The following is a 19832-nucleotide window of genomic DNA, read 5'->3' on the forward strand; positions in this document are numbered from 1 at the left end:
CCAGATACATTTTCAGAAGCCAGGACTCCAGCGATGTGGTATCTACACTACCTAATAACTGTCCCTGGTAGGGATATTGAATAAGTCTGAGGGTGCTATTAAGTTTCTAAGGACAGAATCATCCTTGCGGATGCAATTGCAGCACAGGAAACAGACTCAGGGAGAATTTTTAGCCCCCGCAAATCTCATTGGCCCTCTGCACAAGCCAAGCCACAACCACTCCAACAACACAACCGAATCCTTTCAGCACTCGCAGCCGTGGACAGCTCCCTCGCCGCGAGGTCCATTCCTCTGCAGTGAGCTGACTCGCATTCAGCCTGCATCGGTCAGTGCGGCATCCGACACCAAGTCCCCGCCAGCGGGTACAGAACACGCGCTGCCCCCCCCCCCGATGCCCCCGCCCCTCGCTCACCCCGGCTCACTCCAGCGGCGACTTTGAGGGATTCCCTCTCGGGCGGCTTCTGCAGCAGCACATCTGAACTCATTCGCTGCACTGCGAGTATGGATCTCCGAGGAAGAGCCGTTCTCAGCGTCGACAGACTTCGAGCTCTCCTGATGCTGTTCCGTGAGTAGCGTTTCGGCGATCGCGAGGGCAGGGTGCACTCTTTGCAGAGAATAGAACCGGCATAGTAAAGTCAGTAGTTTAAGGTCAAAATGTGGCCCCTATATTTTGCAGATTTTTTCTTTTGGGGGGGATGGGGGGCAGAGGGCCTTCCCGTCAGTGGCAGGGAATTCCCTAGAGAGCCACACACCTGTATGGCATATCCCAGAGAGTGCTATACGAGCCTGCTTCGTGGGGTCAGAGCATTGGCAAGAAAGATTTGGTTTAAAAACCTAAGAAGAAGAAAAAGACCAATCGGGTTACAAATTAGTAACGCTTTAAAATTTTTTTTAATTTTATTTTTATTACAAATTGACAGCAACGGAGTTGAATTTGTTGGCATTAGGTTAGAAAAATGGCTCGCAGAGCGCACAGCAGCTGGCAGGGAACTTTGTCACCCCAAAGCCCACAGACCACAATCTCTCCACCCTTGTGTCCGAGCTGCGTGGATTCACTGAGCCCCGAACCGACAGGATTTTTTTTTTCCCGCAGATACAATGGCTCGAATCACGGCAGAGCAAGAAGTGGAAAATCTCTCAGGCCTTTCCACTAACCCTGAAAAAGATATATTTGTGGTGCGGGAAAATGGGACGACGTGTCTCATGGCAGAGTTTGCAGCCAAATTTATTGTCCCTTATGATGTGTGGGCCAGCAATTATGTCGATGTAAGGAACCTTTTCCCTCCCAGCTTGCTCCTAGGGCTCCAAGGGCGAAGGGCACCCTCTCTAAAGGCCCCATGAAGACCTGGGTCGCCCGCCTTCCCCCCTGCGCCCTTGCAGGCTGCTCCCGAATGCTGCATGGGGGTTCCGGCTTGTAACGCCTTCTGCTCGCCCTGCCTGCCTTGAAAGTAAACCCCCTCTTTCTGCTTCCCTAACGGCGGGGTCTGCACGTAGAGCATCTAACCGCATGTTCCCGGACCTGGGAGCGCGCGCGCGCGCGCGCAAAGGAGCGCCCTGGCGTGCAACCCGGATTTTGGACGCGCTGCCCTTTACAGCCCGGACTGGGGCCGGGCGCGCTGAGCGGGTGCGGGGCGTCTGTGTTCCCAGCTGATCACGGAACAGGCTGATATCTCACTAACCCGGGGAGCTGAGGTGAAGGGCCGCTGTGGCCACGACGAGTCGGAGCTGCAGGTGTTCTGGGTGGATCGCGCGTACGCGCTCAAAATGCTGTTTGTAAAGGTAACTCCGAGCGGGGCGCGCAGAGGGGGCGCAGACTCTGGGTGGATGTGGGCAGAGGCCGCCGCTCGGTTTCCCCACCCAGATAAGCTGCGGGGGCGATTGACGCGCGCCTCCTCCGCTCCGCAGGAAAGTCACAACACGTCCAAGGGACCCGAGGCGACGTGGAGGCTGAGCAAGGTCCAGTTTGTTTACGACTCCTCCGAGAAGACCCATTTTAAAGACGCAGTCAGTCGTGAGTAGAGGCTAGCAGGACTGGGGAGGGAGCCTGGGGAAGCGTGGACACTGCATAGAGCGCAGGCGTGGAGGCCGAATTCCTCAAGAATTTTGGAAATTTTGCGGAAACCAATCCGGGCTTTGCGCTCCCAGGCGAAGTCCACCCTGGGCTTGCTGTCCAAAGCAGAGGAAGTGGGAGCGCCGGTGGGTCCTCTGGACCTCGGGCCTTGTAGACGCGCAAGGAACCCTGGGCCCAAGGACCAGCCTACCCCCCATGGCCTGATCCTGGATGAGATGTCTCTTGAGGGCCTGTCTTCCCCTAGCTGTTTCAGGACGACCTCTTATGATTTGCCCTTTAAAGAAGCACGGAGAAGGGCAAAGCTGTCTTTTTAGTTTTTCTGCACCCTGGTTTTTCTTCTCATGCGCTAAAACTTGAAGGGGGCAGTACGACTTGCCCTTTCCGTCAGTATTTGATACCCTTCCGTATCTTTTTGCGCATGGCAGCAGGGTTCACCCACGATCTTCAGTCATCGACTGCAGCCACCTCGGAGTGGATTCTGAACCGTTTCCTAATTTATTAGCTTTTCCTGCCCATCACTCCAACTACTCACCCAGATCCTCCAAAAATACTGTGGCAAGAGGAACATCCAGTCCGCAAATAACAATGTTCACACCTACAGGCCATCAAAGACCACATTTAAATTAATTAATTAATTAACTTAGTAAATTGTCTAATCTACTCATATGAGGCCTTCAGTCACCTGGACACCTGAGTTGGGAAAAGATTTTTATTGAGCACATAAGAGAATACACGTCACCTCTCCCTTTTCACCCCTTTTTATCCTCACAGTAAAAAGAGCATCTTTTTCTCTTCATTGAAACTTATATTCAAGCATTTCCTCCAATTAAATTAGACCCCTCCCCCTGAAAAAAGGGAAAAAGGAGGAAAACACAAACAAACATATGCCAGAAAAGGAGAAAAAGGAGGCAGACCTCCAAAGGGTATATATGTGTGCCAGGGTGTCTGCCCAGGGCACCAGCCATCAGCCATGCTTTGTTGAGGAAGACATTTTATTCTTTGCAGGCCAGTGTGAAATGTGGAAGATCAATTCACTGTTCTGTGTCTTTGGAATCTCCATCGTTAGGTTTTATATGGTAAAAAGGGTTGGGTTTTTAGGTATCACTCTCCTCTTCCAAAAGGAAATATCAGGTTAATGTTTAAGGAGCCCCTGCTCATGAAAGAATGGGTGTATTTGTCCCTCGTCACCACTGGATGCCCTTTGGAGAGCCCTGGCCCCAGCATCTGCAAGGCAACATGGCATGGCAGCACAGAGGATGGGAGGCTGTCTGGAGCTGAGAGGCAAGAGCCAACTATCTGGCACACGAGGTTAGGAGCAAGGACAGTTCTGCCAGCAAGAGGGGCCTAACCATTGCTTTGGGCCTTCTCTGCAGCCGGGAAGCACACAGCCAACTCGCATCACCTCTCTGCCTTGGTTACCCCAGCTGGGAAGTCCTATGAGTGTCAAGCTCAGCAGACCATTTCACTAGCCTCCAGTGATCCGCAGAAGACAGTCACCATGATCCTGTCCGCAGTCCACATCCAGCCCTTTGACATCATCTCTGATTTTGTCTTCAGTGAAGGTAGGTTGGTGGGGGTGGTGGGAGGAGGAGATGGGGAGGAGGGAAGGGAAGGCTGACTTCATGATGGATGTGGAAGGGGACCTGCCAGGGTCCCAGGCTGTTACCACTAAGATTTTCTCTAGGCTGACATGACACTGCCTCCTTCTGTAATATTTTTGAAAGACTAACGGCTGTAAACTGAATCATATCACCCTTCTTCATTGGCTCTTTTTTCTTCCTTCTCTCCTTTCCTCCTTCACTTCATTCCTTTCCTCTCCCTCATTCCCTCCCTCAGTCCCTCCCTCCCTGCCTTTATTTCTTCATCTTTCCTTTCCTCCATTCCTTTGCCAAAAGTGGAACCTTGATAGCGTGAGAGGTGGGAAAGTCAGCTTGGAAAAAATATATATAGTTTTGATGCAAATTTCCCAATGAAAAAGCAGCTAAAAATCTCAAGTAGTTACCTAGAGAGCCATGGGTTGGAGAAGGGCCTTTGCTTCTGCGGGCCTCAGTTTCTGCATGTTCTCTCAGTCACTTCCCATTTGTAGGTTCTGTGAGTCTAAGTTTCGTTTGGCTAGAATGCAATAAGGGTGTGTGTGTGTGTGTGTGAGTGTGCAGGTCACAGAGAGAGACTCATGAAGACCTACTTCCGTCCAGCACTCACCTTGTGGGGAGGGCCACCCACAGGGCTCCCTGATCTGCTCCCTCTGGGGTGTGGAGGAAGGCTTCTCCTCAGTCTGTGCTAGCCCCTGAAAGGGAATCAGGCAGGATACAGCCGGGAAGTTCAGGGCGTCCACATTCTCTTGGTTCTCTTCATCCCAGCAGAGGTAGGGCACGAGGGGAGTCCACATTTCTGCAATTTGTTCAAGTCTAGGAACAATTCACTTTGGGCAAATGTAGGGTTAGTGAATTCTTCAATTCGTTTGTTCTCTGTCTTGTCTGGAGGAGGTTGTTAAAGACAGTTGGATTCTGTTTATTCCTTGTGGTTAAGAAATGGAGAGAGATTCTGATTGCTTTATGGATGCCTTCTTTTGGGCTGGGGATCCCCAGGTGAACACAAGTATTCGAGTGTGCAAGATCTTAGAGAATCCCCATCTGTGTCGTGCACAAATCATTAAATCATTTCCCAAGAACCCAGCTTTCATAGAATGCCCCTCCTACTCAAACTATACTGAATAGACTCTGCCCTCCCTCCTCTGTTATTCCGACGGCATTTGAGAATTCCCAGGTTAAACTGGCCTTGAGAGAAGGGCTGCTTCTTTTTCATCTTTGTGTTTTTAGCACCTAACACAGTGGCTGGCACATGGCAGATGCCCAGTTGACTTCGGCTAAATTGATATTCTGAAGCTGTGGACTCAATTGATAGAGACTTCTGGATGCTTCAATGCCAGGCCAATCAGAATTTAATAGATTTAGTAAAGCAGTGCCACACTTACCTGTTCTTGTGGAAGGGTGTGCTATTTCATTTTAACGTATTTTCTACCAAATTGAAACCAAACTCTGTCAAGACCTTGACATTTAAAAAAATATGTTTTATTATGGAAGTATCTATAAAATGTAACAGTGTCTTTCTTAAACTGAAAATATTAAATATAATTCAATGTTATTGGACTTACGATTATTGATGACCAGGAACTCATTGTGAAAGTGTTGGGCTGTGTAGTATCATTCCCCAGGATCCCTACCACAGATGCTTTTGAGTTTATATGGTACTTTTAATAACCTCTGATTACTCTTTGTTTTTTGCTGGTCAGCTGTTCTTAGGCACTTCTGTACTTCTTGGTACGACTGGTGCAACAACCTCACCCTAAACCTCTCTGGGTTATTTCTAAGTTGTTGCTTATAGTTGTTTATGGCCTGAGAAATCAAATCTCATAGATGCTTAAAATTGTGTACAGAGTAGGAGTAAATGAGTCCTGAATAGGGACCAGAGATACTTTCCTAAAAATCAGTGAAGTTCATGGCATTGACTTAATGACATCTTTTGTTTGAAAAGCACTTTTTAGCCACTTCCAGGTCCCAGATGGGCATGATTGCCGGGTAGACTTAGAGAATTTGTAAGCATGCATAAATTCCTAAATGCAGATATATTAAGCATAAGCAAATGGCCCTTGTCTTACCCTGGCTTTTCTGGGTAATAATTAGGATGTTCCCTCCTGTATGGTGCCTTGGGGCTCAAGCCTTGACACATGGGAGGATTCAAGCCTCATTCAGAATCACTCACTGGATCAATGTGCCTTTGTGCAGCAGGGGTTCTTTTGTTCCTGGCTCCTCCTGTCTGTGCCTCTCACCACCTGCCCCCCACTGTGTTTTGTAAGAGATCATTTTATTTGATTTGGTGGGATCTGAAAGATTTCTTTTGGGGTGCCTTTTCAGGACCTAGCACTTGGCCCCCATTCCCCAGAATAGAAGCTTCAGGAGGCTCTGGATGTGTCTCTGATGTCTAAGTGGGTATGACTGGAGCATGCCTGCATGGGGTGGGGGTTGGGGATGGTATCTGGTCATATATCTGCATGCCAACTGCAGGGGTATGTACATGTGGTTTGTCATATGTGTACAGGACCCATAGCATAAGGGTTTCCCTTTGTAAGGAAGTTACAACTTGTAGTCTGCAGTTTCACACCTGCCTACTTAATAGACTGAGAAAAGCAGGGAAGGGTTGGTGCAATAGATTAGTGGACACTCGCAGAGGCTGAGAGCAGCCCAAATAGGGGTTGACATCTTTATCACACAAATCCCTTTAACGCATTAAGCTCAGCTGCTACACTGATCCCCAGTTAAAGTCTCCTAGACCAGCACGTCTCCAACTGCAATGTGCACGCGAATCTTCAGCTGCAAAGTGCACAGCTATGGTGATCTTGTTAACATGCAGAGTCTGGTTCAGTAGGTCTGTGGGTGGGGCCCAAGATGCTCCATTTCTAGCAAGCTCCGCAGTGATGCTGCTGGTCTGTGGAATTCTGTTGGGGGCTTCAGGGATTTTGAGCTGATCAAGGAAGAAGACATGACCATGAGAGGCAGTAACACACAAGCTTTATTAGGCGGCACTTGGACGGGGTTGCATGAGAAGGGAAACCCCTCACAGCACGGGATTGTCCAAAGGGAGGGTTTTGGCACCTTGGGGACCACCATACAGAAGGGGAGGAGGGCAAGGGTCCTCCTGGTGGCGAGAGGGGTATCAGAGAGGGGGCTTGCATGTCTAGGTGATGTCACTCAGCTGCATAGTGAGGAGTCTCTGGGTCAGAGAGCTCTGAGGGGCAGCAGAGGCTCGGGGCCTTATAACTATAAGGCCCTGTCTTATCAATGGGCAACAGCTGTTGGGGGAGGTTTGGTATGTAAAGCAGGCAGGCTCTAAATCGCTAAAAATGTGCTTGTTTGGGCTATTTTTTAAATAATTGGATGTGTAAAAACTTGAGTTTGGCACTGGCGGGCTTTTGAGCTAACGGGTCTCGGCCTGCCGTGAAGAAATAAACCACCTAGGGGCCAACCCACAGAGGCCACTTGGGCTCATTTCTATAACAAATACACTTTGTATGGCAACTACCATGCTACAGTTCAGGATACCCCCCGCGCCGGTCCCCGCCCCATGTGTGTGTGTCTCAGTTGGGGTTGATTAACTTGTCCTTGCACGATTAATTCCTTGTAGTGTGTCCCTTTGAGGGCCCCAGGAGATTTCTGGTGGTGGTGGGATGGGGGTTGCGTCACTGGGAGGGAACAAATCAGCCTGAGTATTTTAATGGCTTGAATTAAAGGCGACTTTTATGCATAATGACAGAAAGAAACATAACAGAACAGGAAGGGTAATTGTGCTTCCCGTTATTAAAGGTTCAGGTTTAACAGGCATTTAAGTTACCACATACCACCTCCCTTTTTAATTCTCAAGGGAGAAAAACAAACCAACCAACCTGTGAAGAAGGAAATGAGATTCCCGTTTGCATTGGAGAAACTGAGGCTCAGAGAAGTGAAGTTATTGGTGAAGGCTGCCCTCCCAGGGGCTACCAGAACTGGGGCGAGAACCTGTCTTTGGGTATCAGATCCTGTGCTCTTAGCCTTTCAGAGCCTCAGCTGCTCCTGCTGAACAACTGTAATCAACACGTGAATGCAGGAGGCCCCTTTAGAAAGGTTGTCGGGTACCCTGAATCCATGAGCCTTGTATTATTCTCCCTAACAGTATGATTGGGAGATGCCACCTGATCTGTATTTTACCCAGATCTATGGGAAAAACACTTTGTGTTTTAGTGGAAATGAACACATCTTACCTTTTTCTGTACACCCACCCCCAGTAGAGCACCCTGTGGCTAGCTGCCATGCCACCAACGCAGGAGGGGTTTGCTGATTCTGATCCAGAGCGTTGTGTAGACCTGTGATTACTTGGCACCTCCCAGCCAGGAAACGTGTCACCCTGGGTCGTTGCTCCTCAGGGTCTCCTGGGTAAGCATCTAGAGGGAGATAACACTGTGGAGCCCCAGTGTAGCCGTGTAGCTAGCCTGTCATAGAATTCTGTGTTCCTGGTACTGTCCTGGAACATAGCATTTTAGGTTGGGTTCCCCCAGAAGCAGATCCTATGGGAGTATGTAAGTGCAAGTAGTTTATTTAGGAGGTGGTTCTAGAGAGCACAGGTAGGGTAGTGGGGAAGTGAGATAGGAAAGCAAGGCAGTACAGGTGCATTAGTGAGCAGGTGACCACTGTTGGCACCTGGGGCTCACCCTGCTGGAACCTCTGGGAGAGAGTGTTGGACCCAATTCAGAGTCATCCCACGTGAGGCATTTACCTGCCAACTCCCATCCATTAGTGGTGGCCGCTGGAGCGGGGGAGGGGCGTCAACTCTCTGGGACTTCTAACCTGCCTTGTAGACAAAACCCGTTGGAATGTGTGGGAATGGTGAATGCCAAGGGGATAAGACATGGTCCGTGCCTGCTACACCTAGGTACTGGGGTATATGACCTTCCCCTCCCCTGGTGGAGCTTACAGGCTAGTGGGAAAGAGTTGATACAACTGTCTCTTGCGCATGCCGTGTTCCTGGCACACTGTGGCATCAATCAATAACTGCTTTTATCATCTTTTTTTTCTTTTAATTGCTAGTGCTTACATCTTGGTGAGAGTATCTGCTTGTCTCCAGCCAAAGGTCTCCAAAGACCCGTCATCTTAACAGCTTCTCAGTATACAAAATACATTTCGCTGAGGTTACAGGAGTCCAGAGCTAGCCCAGAGAAAATATGGAAAGAGGGGCAAACCCCTCCCTCTAGCCGCCCTGTAAGACAGCAGAGGGAAGCACAGCCAGCAAAAGGCTTGCCCTCCTCCTCCTCGAACAGAACAGCCCGTGGCATTACCAGAGCTTGAGAAAGTAGACAGCTTGCCTCTTGGCCCATTGCCCATCTCAATGCTGTTCATTAGGGGTACAATGAAGAGTTCTTGTAGTTGGTTTGCCTCAGGCAGTAAATACAAATTTGAAATGCGGTGATCATCAAACAAAACAAAATAAAACACCTGTCTAGAAAATAGAACCTAAGATGAACCAAGATTTCAGTGGGGGCACCGGGTTTATGGTTGAGGGGACTTTAGTTGTCAACTGGCAGCTGGCAACAGATTAACCCTCTGTTGTCTGATCTGTCTTCATCTGGTTCTTTCCAATGATTAGGCTGGTTTTTGCCTTTTCCAGCCATAAGCCATCCACCTTGGGTCTCTAATTTGTGTTCTCTAGAACCCTGAGTCCAGCCAGGGCAGAAGCATGAGAGACCCCAAGTCCTGTGGGGGTGAAGAGGGAGTTGGGGATCTCCAAGCATCCAAAGCCAGATGCAGTCTGGGCTGAGCCAAGGGATGCTGTAGAGCAGAGATCTAGGGTTCTGCTTGTTTTATAATCCATGGGTTGTATTACCAAGTTATTGCACAGGATTTTAACCCTGGGGTCCATAGGGTTTGTGGATAGAATTCAGGAGGTCTTTAAATTTCAATGGGAAAAATTTACGTCTTTATTTTCACTAATATCTAATTAATATTTAACATTTCCTTCAATTATAAATGAAGGTAACCACCCACAGTAGTATTAGTGATATCCATGACTTTGTCACCAATAGAAATTATAGATGTTTTCATCTCCCATTAGTTTGTGCAGATCTTGTAAAGTAACAATTATGCTTCTTATTACTTTGCAATCACAGCCAGTACACATGTGTACTAATAAAGAAGTACATGTATTGCTGTTATTTAAAATTATTTTTAAAATTATTAAAAAATATTTTGGGGGCCTGCCCCGTGGCTTAGTGGTTAAGTGCACGCGCTCTGCTACTGGCAGCCCGGGTTCGGATCCTGGGTGCGCACCGACGCACTGCTTCTCCGGCCATGCTGAGGCCGCGTCCCACATACAGCAACTAGAAGGATGTGCAACTATGACGTACAACTATGTACTGGGGCTTTGGGGAATAAAAAGGAGGAGGATTGGCAATAGATGTTAGCTCAGAGCCGGTCTTCCTCAGCAAGAAGAGGAGGATTAGCATGGATGTTAGCTCAGGGCTGATCTTCCTCACACACACAAAAAAATTTGATAGCTGAATTTCGGTGTAATATGTTTCCTTTGTAATCTTGTGTATATTTTATTTGTATGCATTTATAAGCATTATTTTGAGAAGGGGTCCATAGTTGCATCATACTGGCACAAAAACATTCCAACCTCTGCTTTAGTGGGTCGTGACCAGCACTGTTTTAAATGAAAGAGAATAGAACAGAGTATAAATTATTAGATGCACAAAGGATAACAATTGTTTTATAAAACTTTGGTTTTAGTTATGTGTGAATATGTATGTTCTGAGTTGTAGTGTAATATACTGTTTTTCCCATGGGCTGGTGACAGAATTTGAAACCATTGGCTTAAGCCTGAAAGGGGAATTTAAGTCCTTCTTTTATGGGTTCACAGTCTCTCATCTGAAACTCTTGGGGCTAGATGTTTTTCAAAATTCAGAATATTTTAGACTTTAGGAAGATAATACAGTGCATAGTCCATATATTGCGTAAGACCCCAGAAGAAACAGGGAAGCCCCTGTAATCAAACATATTAATGTATCTGTTTCCCGCAGTGAAACACGTGAACCTTCTTGCTAAGTAGAGTAAGTGAGAATCACAAGCAGCCTGCCATTAGTTCAAGTCAGGTTTTGCTGCCAAATGAGTGATACAAAGTACTTTTATCTTCCAGAGCTTTGCGGATTTTGGAAAGGTGGATAAGGGATAGCAGAGTCAGGACTCCTTCTTTATTTGACTACTTAGTGGATGGAAGTGGATGAGGACAGGGAATTCAGTATTTTTCATGATAATTTTTGAAATCCCCTCATTTTCCCATGATTATTTTTGGTGAGTCCATAGTTTAATACTCCTTCTATATACCCCTTCCTGTGGTGCGTTTAGTTCAGATTTTTTCCTAAGGCAATAAAAAACAATTTCTAAAGAAGTAAACCACAATATATTTTAACCATAATTTTTTTTTTTGGCCAATATACGTCACACTTTTCTTCTTCGTCTTCCTTAAAGGATGGGATATGAGATGTTATGCCCCATAACTACACCAAAGTTATGATCTATTTAAGGATAATACTTTTGGCACTATGATTCTGACACCAATTCTGATGTGTGGGTGTTTCTCCCAGACCACCAAGCCATTCTACGACACCAGCTGGGTGTCTTACAATTCAACTCAATTCTGACCCTAGCTACTTGGAGATACCATCAGATACCACAAGTTAAGAGCTCAGACCTATAAGACTGCCCCCCACTCCCCACTTCAGATGCCAGTCCCAAGTCCAGGTTGTCACCTGTGCTTCTGACTCAGTGGCTATTTATCTGAGGTTCCCACAATCTCCTCCTCAGATTCGATTAATTTGCTAGAGAGGCTCACAGAACTCAGAGGAGCATTTTACTTACTAGATCATTCATTTATTATAAAAGGCTATAACTCAGGAACAGCCAGATGGAAGAGATGCATCGAGCAAGGTATGAGGAAAGGGCACCGAGCTTCCATGCCCTCTCCGCACACCATCCCCCCCAAATTTCTGCGTGTTCACCAACTGGAAGCTCTCTAATCCCTGGCCTTTTGGGTTTTTATGGAGGTTTCATTACATGATTGATGATTGATTAAATCATTGGTCATTGGCGATTGAACTCAATCTCCAACGGCTCTCCCCTGCCTAGAAATCGGGGGTGGGGCTGAAAGTTCCAACCCTCTAATCACCTAGTTGGTTCCCTGGCAACCAGCCCCCATCCTTAGTGACTTAAGGGCTTTCCAAAACTCGCCTCATTAACATAAACTCAGGTGTGCTTGAAAGGGGTTTGTTATGAACATCAGGGTATGAGTTTGCTGCTGCACGTGGAAATTGAGCAAACACCGTTACGTCTGTAATTAACGTTACACAGAACATAACATAGAACATGATGTAGTCTACACAGAAATCTAAATAAAATGATGTACAGCTGAAGTTTATATAATGTTATAAACCATGGTTACCTCAATAAAATTAATTAAATTATAGAAAAACGTTACACAGGCAACAGTGTGTTGTGATGAGGAAAATAAATAACCTTTGTTGTTAATAAAATCCCTACCCCAGGAGACCCCATTGCCTCTCGTTGTTCTCTTCAGGGGCAATGTGGTTTCCTGGAAAAAAACAAACCTCTGGCTATGGAGTTCTGGGCCCAGAGCCGTCCCTGGTGCACCTCTTCCCGGGGGAGATGAGGATATTGCACAGCAGGCTGATACTCAAAGTGTGGGACTTGTTTGAATTGAGTCAAATAGTGGAAAAGTCCCCTACGAATTTTTTTCAGTCCTGGTTGTGTGAGAATGGCTCCGTGTAGTGCTAGGTTCTTAACACTTCCCTAACCTTTGCCAAAATATCTTTTTAAAAAACCTATTTAAAAAAAATTTTTTTTTCCAATTGGGGCATGTATATATGTATATGTTTACTTATTTTAAACAGTTTTATTCAGGCATAATTGAAATACAATAAACTACACATATTTAAGTGTACAGTGTGATAAATATCAACTTAAGAATACACCTGCGAAGCCATCAGCACAATTTAGAAAAATCAACATATCCATCACCCCCAAAAGTATCCTCATACCCCTTTGCCATAAGTATCCAGCTCACGGAATTTTCAGAAACTGAACATAATTCCGTGACCGAATGCAGATCCAGAGCCCAGAACCCTCCTTCCTGCCCACCTTGTGATTTGAAGGCCAGTAGCTCAGATCTGCTGCTGACCTGACCCTGACTCTAACCCTGGCTCATGTCTGCTAAGTGCTGCCTGACCATGCTGGTGAGTTAGGCTGTTTGCATTCAGACTGGGGCTTCATTTACCCTTGGGGAAATTATTTAGCCCCTTTCTGCCTCAGTTACCTTATACGTAAAATGGGTATAATAATAGTATTTACCTCATAGGGTTGTTATGGGGATTAAGTGAAACAATCTTTGTGCTTGGAACTGAAAGTTAATTTAGGGACCCAGGCATGTTAAGTATACAGCTTTTAAAAAGCTGTATATATTTGTGTAATTTTCTGGATTCTTATTATTAGAGAAAAAAGAGTCCTGGAGGTCAGGCCTTATCCTCCTTTCTGTTGGTCTCAGGCGAAGGAAGAGGAAGTAAGAGTTATTAGAAGTAAAAGCAGGGATTCTGGAAGAGTCTGGCACACAGAAGGAGCTCAATAAATGTTTACCGGGTCATATTGATTTAAAAACTTGGTCTTGGGCCGGCCCCGTGGCTTAGTGGTTAAGTGCGTGCGCTCCGCTGCTGGCGGCCCAGGTTCGGATCCCAGGTGCACACCGACGCACCGCTTCTCTGGCCGTGCTGAGGCCGCGTCCCACATACAGCAACTAGAAGGATGGGCAACTATGACATACAACTATCTCCTGGGGCTTTGGGGGAAAAATAAATAAATAAATAAAATTATAAAAAAAAAAAACCTTGGTCTTAATGGAGAGATATCAAAAGCCTGTTTTCTTCAGTTGTGGGTCATAAGTTTGGTGAAAAGGCCCCTAGTTGCCCTCAAGGAGCCAAGGAGCCTGAGCAGATGTGTCCTGGTTTCTAGGAGTGCAGTTCTGGTCAGCTCTACAAAGTATCTGACCACCGGGCTTCCCCAAAATTGTTTTTCAGTTCTACATAAAAATGGAGACATACAGCTATTAAACTGTCTCAAATTATAAGAGACTAAAAATGGACTCAATCTGGAGGTACTGGTAACCTTTTCCTTCTTGATCTCGGTGCTGCTTATATGAGGTGTTGATTTGTGAAATTTCATCAAGCTCTGCGCTTTGTTTTTAAAAATTGTAGTCTAATTTACATATATTAAAACACACAAATCTGAAGTGTTTAGCTCTATGCATTTTTACCTATACTTGAAACCATGTAACCCTCACTTAGATCCAGACATAGAATATTTCCACCACACCTGCAAGTTCCCCTGCGTCCTGTTCCCCAGACGTAAGCACTTTTCTAATTTCAATCACCATAGCATTAGTTTTACCTGTTCTTGAATGTCATAGAAATGGACTCATACAATATGTCCTCTTTTGTGTCTGACAGTTTTCACTCAACATAATGTTTTTGAGATTCATCCATTTTGTTATCTGTAGCCACAGTTCATTCCTTTTTATTGTTGATTAATATTCCATTGTATGAATATACCAGTTTATTTATCCATTCCACTTTGATGGACATTTTCGTTGTTTCCAGTTTTAGGCTATCATGAGTAAAGCTTCTATGAACATTTACATTCAAGTCTTTTTGTGTCCATATGTTTTCATTATTCTTAAGTAAATACCTAGGAACAGAATGCTGGGTTATAAGGTAGGCATGTGTTTGCCTTTATTAGAAATTACTAAACAGTTTACAAAGTGGTTGCACTATTTCCCACCAATGATGTATCCATATGATTGCTGACACTTGGTATTTTCAGTCTTTTTTGAAAGCTGTATATGTGTGTGCAATACTCTATGTGGACATTATACTTCAGTAAAAAGTTAAAAAATTAAACCAACAATAAAAATGATGGTAGTTGTGTCTAATGCCGAAACTCTGAAAATTTAAATAAATCATCCGGATGTGTTGTTGACATCTGTCAGGAATCTGATAACTAAATGTTGCACTGTTTAATTGATGTATTTTTGTTTTACATTATGCAGAAATTTTAAGTGGTTCAGCCTTAGGGTTGATTGGGGAAATATTGTTTCTGGAAAAAAAAATGTCTCCCCAAAGGTTCCTTCAGAAATCTTTTCGTCTCCATCTCTCTTTTAGTTTGGATAGGAGGACTTAACGATTTAGAATATTTTGACAGGAGCTCACTGCTTTTCTTCTTCTTTCCCATTTCAGAGCATAAATGCCCAGTGGACGAGCGGGAGCAGTTGGAGGAAACCTTGCCCCTGATTTTGGGGCTCATCTTGGGCCTCGTCATTGTGGTAACACTGGCGATTTACCACATACACCACAAAATGACTGCCAACCAGGTGCAGATCCCTAGGGATCGATCCCAATACAAGCACATGGGCTAAGGGCCATTAGGCAGACAGCCCCCAAGGGCCCCCTCCCCCAGCTGGATCAGGTAGAGAAACAAAAGCACTTTTCCACCTTGTATATGGGATACACCAACATAGCTACAATCCAGCAGGCCTGGGTATCTAAGGCTTGCTTGGCCTGCATCCATGCTTAAACCCAGGGATGGGGGGATTCTTCTGGATTCATGGGGTGAATGGCAGTTGTTCTCTCCATGCTGGGGAATGGGGATGGAGGGGACAGCCAGCTTTTATGCTCATGGGGGCTTGGTTTTGCCTCTCCAAGGAGCAACACATACAACTCGGAGGGGTATTTGGCTCTGAAGTTTAAGGACTGGAAAAGACACTTCTTTTGGGAAGACACTCCTTTAGGTTCAGAGGAATAGGGGTGCTTTGCTCCCTTGAACACAGCTGGCTTACCCTATGCAGTTGTCAGTGCACACAAAATACAGCCTCAAGCTCCCTGCAGCAAGACCCCTGAAAGTGATCCACGCTTCTGGCTGGCGTTTTGCATGTCTAGTGATTGTCTTGGGAATGTTTCACTACTCCCTGCACCCAGTGACTTCGCAGCACAAGGACCCGTTTAATGTAACTATGCAGAGTTGTTTGGACTTCATAGTGTGTCAGGTCCAAGTAAGGGGACCTGAAGAATCAATCATGTGAGTTTGTTTTTCAAAATGAATTAAAAGAAAGTACTGTCTAACGTTTGGTTGCTTTCTTGAAACAAGAAAACAAAACTAAAATGGTTTCTTCTGCATTTAGAGGAGAGGAGGGAATGAAGATGGGCTTTTCATTTCTGCGCGAGGAAAAGCAAAGAAAGGGCAAGGAAGCAATGAGGGGAAAGTTGGCTTTTCCAGGTGAAAAACCATGGATTTACTTTGGCAAATATAAGTAGTTTTAATAATGAACCTCTTGAACCATTGGTCTAATATTGCTTCTGATGCTTCTGGTCTTGAGTCTGACATTTCACTTTGGATTAAAAAGCTGGGCTGAACATGGTAGCCTAGGGTTGAGTTTATCTGATGTAATAAATGTAATTTACTGAAACTTCCTAGGGAAACATATATAGTTTGAATTTCCCTCACTTTCTAAACAATCATTTTTCAGAAGATCTGAGTCGGGGGAGGGGAAACCCTTTTCTCTGGTGTTAGAATCCCCCACACCCCACATAATCTTCACCATATGAGAGGCAGCTCATGAGTTCATCTCTCCAAGTCTTCAACTGCCAACAGTAGCGCGTCCTTAGAAGTTCATTATCCCCCAAATCTTGATAAGCATCAGCCAGCTACTGTTCTATTACTCATTTCTTTGCTGCTCTGTCAATCCCAATCTTTTCCCCTAAATGATCTCTCTTCAGTGTCTGCCTGATACTGGTGAGGGAAAACTCCTGATTCCTCATAAAAATTGCACGTTGCATGAGGAAAGGAAGATACATTGGTACCCGTGGACACCCTCCATGTTTACTCCACTCTTATCACCTGCAATTTTCTCACCTCCAAGCCCCAAACTTGACAAACCCTTTCCTTTTTAGCATCTCATGTGCTTTTTAAAAACTTCACATTTATTTGGAACTATCCAAGGATTTGGAGAGAAATGGACACTTAGATGTATCAGTGAGTTACCCTTACTTTCTGTAACCGCTTCAGAAAAAACTTCTAGACCTTTCTGAGTCATACTTCTGAAAACCCCATATTTATTTAATTTACTTTCACAAAAGCAAATTTCTGGGGTTTTTTTGAAATTTAACTTTCACAAAACATAGGACTCATGATTAGTTTTGGAATTGTCATTCATTCATTCATTTGTTCAACAAACAGGTTTTGAGCACCTTCTGAGTGCAGGTTCAGTGCTGGGTATACAGTGGTAAATTTGACAACTGAGAGTCTGTAGTGGGCGGGAGTGACAAGAAAACAAACAGCACACATACACAGGTCATTCTAAAAAGAACAGAGTGTCCCGGCTCTTTTCAATATGTTGTCACATTGCCACATCCCTGTGTCTAAGTGGACTAATTAAATCTTTCTAGAACCCAAATTTCTTAATTCTCAAAATTAAGAGTGGTTTTTCCACCTGTGATATGCAGTACATATAAAAAGCCATATTACTATGATTGTTATTGTTGTTAATCATATCATCTTTATCTAGCTGTCCTGAAATTAGGTCTCAAGCTCAGCCTAATTTCTTTGAACCTTATCTTATTTCTCAGTCCTTTTTATTTATTTATTTGTTTGTTTATTTCCTGAGCTAACATCTGTGCCAGTCTTCCTCTATTTTGTATGTGGGTCGCAGCCACAGCATGGCCGATGAGTGGTGTAGGTCCATGCCAGGATCCGAACCCAGGCCGCCGAAGCGGAGCACACTGAACTTAACCACTACACCACGGGGCAGGCCCCTTAGTTCTGTCTTTATGTTCTTTATCAACTAACCACAATAAAGTGGAGCCTCCCGATCAGCGCAGAGGCAGTGGTCTCTGGGTGCAGAAGGCAAGGTGTCCAGTGAGACTGACTCAGCCCTGGGCCTCAGCTCTGGGCTCCTTTCACGGCCATTGCCAATGTCCAGCATTTCACGGCTGCTCCTGCAGCAAGAACAAGCCGAGGCTGTGGCTCATCTATCCACATTGCTTCCCAAGCTCGGAGATGGGAGAGAAAACAGACAAACCACAGATGCTCAATTACCGCTCTTACTGTCATTTTTCTTTTTTACTGGAGTTTTAAAGACAAATGCCTCTGGGCACAAATGGATGCTGGGTCTGGTTGCTGGTCTTCCTGCCTGGAAAATCCAGGCTGGATGAATGATATGCAGATTTCTTTGGGGGGAGGGTGAGTTTGATTTAAATTCTGAGCATGGTTCTTTGCAGGGTTCCCCCTTCTTAGGAAACAGCTCCCAGTGAAGTTGCCTCAGGGGGCATGGAAGACTGTTCTCCAGCCTGAAAAGCTCTCTGAACTATAACCACTCTCTTCTCACCAACTGTCCAATCTTGACATTAACAAAGACTTGGCAGAGCCATGTGGGTGTGGGAGACACCATAGAAACGTGAATGGAGAAATGGGAGGAAAGATGGTAGGAATGACCCGAGGGTCTGGTGGAGGCTGGGTGTGCTCAGGGGTGTTTTACCAGGAGGACAGTCCCAATTGGCATTGGGCACAAACACACCCCTGGAACAAACAGCCGAGTGACCGGAATCAGGCAGACGCAGCTCTAAATCAGTATGTCTCAAAGTGCAGTTTGCAAGCAGCCTGCATCATCATCCCGGGGGTGCCACTGAAAAACGTCAATCCTAGGGCATCCTCCCAGACTGATAGAGAATCTCTATCGTGAGACTTAGAATCTGTAGTTTTACTATGCTCCCCAGATAATTTTGATGCAACAGTATGAAGAAAACTTCTGGTTAAAAAGCCTGTGCTATCAGCCTGCCTGCAACATTAGGGAAATTATTGGGCTTCTCTGTGCTCATTTTCTTATCTGAAAATGGAGCTCACTCCCCGATCCTTGCCAAGTTATTTGAGGATTCATGCCAGTACATTTAAGTCCCTAGCACAATGCCTGGCACACTGGGAATGCTCCATAAAAGCCAATATTAATGATCCATTTTTCTAGCACAATTCTTAACATGTGTATTCCAATTTTACCTGCCATACAAGTTCATGAAAAATCCAAAGGGATACCGGGGTTTAACCCAGCATCCACAGTTTTCCATGTTAGTTTATTTTGAAATCGGAGTATGTTTCTGTGCAGGGTTTCCCCCGCCACCAGCCTAGTAAACTACTCAGGAGGTTGTCAATTTAGAGGGGTAGGGGAGACTGTCTGAGTCCATGAACTTGGATGGGAAAAAATTACAGCTTTAGTTTTTACTAACCTTAAATGAAAGGTAGCATTTCCTTCAATTATGAACATAGGCACCAAACCACTGTGGTATAAGCAGACCTGGGTATTTGCCATCAGTAGAAAACATCACATTACACTGTTGGAGATATCTCAAAAAATCATTTATACTCATTACTTTGAAATTATGGTAGTTATTAGACCCATCACAAGATATTGTTATTTAATGCATTATAACAACAAAATTAAAAATATTTGATAACTATACTCTAATTGGTTTTCCTTGTAAGACTAGTATTTTACTTGACGCATTTAAAAGCATTTTTCTGAGAGGAAGTCAAGATGGCGGCGTAGGCAGACTCTGAACTCACCACCTCCCGTGGACACAGCCAATTTACAACTACTCGTGGAAAAGTTACCCCTGAGACAGAACTGAAAACTGGATAAGAGGAACTCCTGCAACAACAATCCTAACTGAGGTAGAAGAGGCAGAAACTCCCTTCTGGAGAGGAAAAACGCCACCTTCACAAGCCGCCGGCGTCACGGCCACCAGCAGCAGCTCACAGGTCCGCAGCCTCCCTGGAGGAGCGGGGCCCTGAGCCGGGGAGCACCCCCGCTGTGGGCATTTTGTGGACCCAGCACAATCGAGACGAGTGGCATAATATCTGACTTTGCCTGCTACTAAAACATTGGGGAGTACCCCCAGAAAACCCGGTTCACAAAGAAATTAAAACCGGCTCTTAAAGGGCCCATGCGCAAACTCACCCGTTTCAGAAAGCAACCTAAAATCAGCAGAAAGAAAGGTGCACAGTGCTTGGTGAAAAGAGACTCACCTAATAGGCCCTGTGTGCATCTCGGTGAGAGGTGAGACCTCTCC

General features: G+C 45.4%; 1 protein-coding gene across 2 annotated transcripts; it reads left to right on the forward strand.

Annotated features, from left to right (window-relative positions):
* The first annotated feature begins 501 nt into the window (after nucleotides 1-501).
* LAMP5 (lysosome associated membrane protein 5) lies at nucleotides 502-15133 on the forward strand. 2 transcript variants are annotated; one of them, XM_087444901.1, is made up of 6 exons: nucleotides 502-565; nucleotides 1094-1266; nucleotides 1648-1779; nucleotides 1906-2011; nucleotides 3445-3633; nucleotides 14955-15133. In XM_087444901.1, exons 1-6 carry the CDS (start codon nucleotides 502-504, stop codon nucleotides 15131-15133), a joined length of 843 nt encoding a protein of 280 aa, XP_087301027.1. The 2 variants fall into 2 exon arrangements, with proteins under 2 accessions (XP_087301027.1, XP_087301028.1); XM_087444902.1 differs by lacking the exon at nucleotides 1648-1779.
* The last annotated feature ends 4699 nt before the right edge of the window (nucleotides 15134-19832 follow it).

The sequence above is a fragment of the Ceratotherium simum genome, chromosome 21 (assembly GCF_057802395.1).
Source record: "Ceratotherium simum simum isolate JZ-2026a chromosome 21, ASM5780239v1, whole genome shotgun sequence".
NCBI lineage: Eukaryota > Metazoa > Chordata > Mammalia > Perissodactyla > Rhinocerotidae > Ceratotherium > Ceratotherium simum.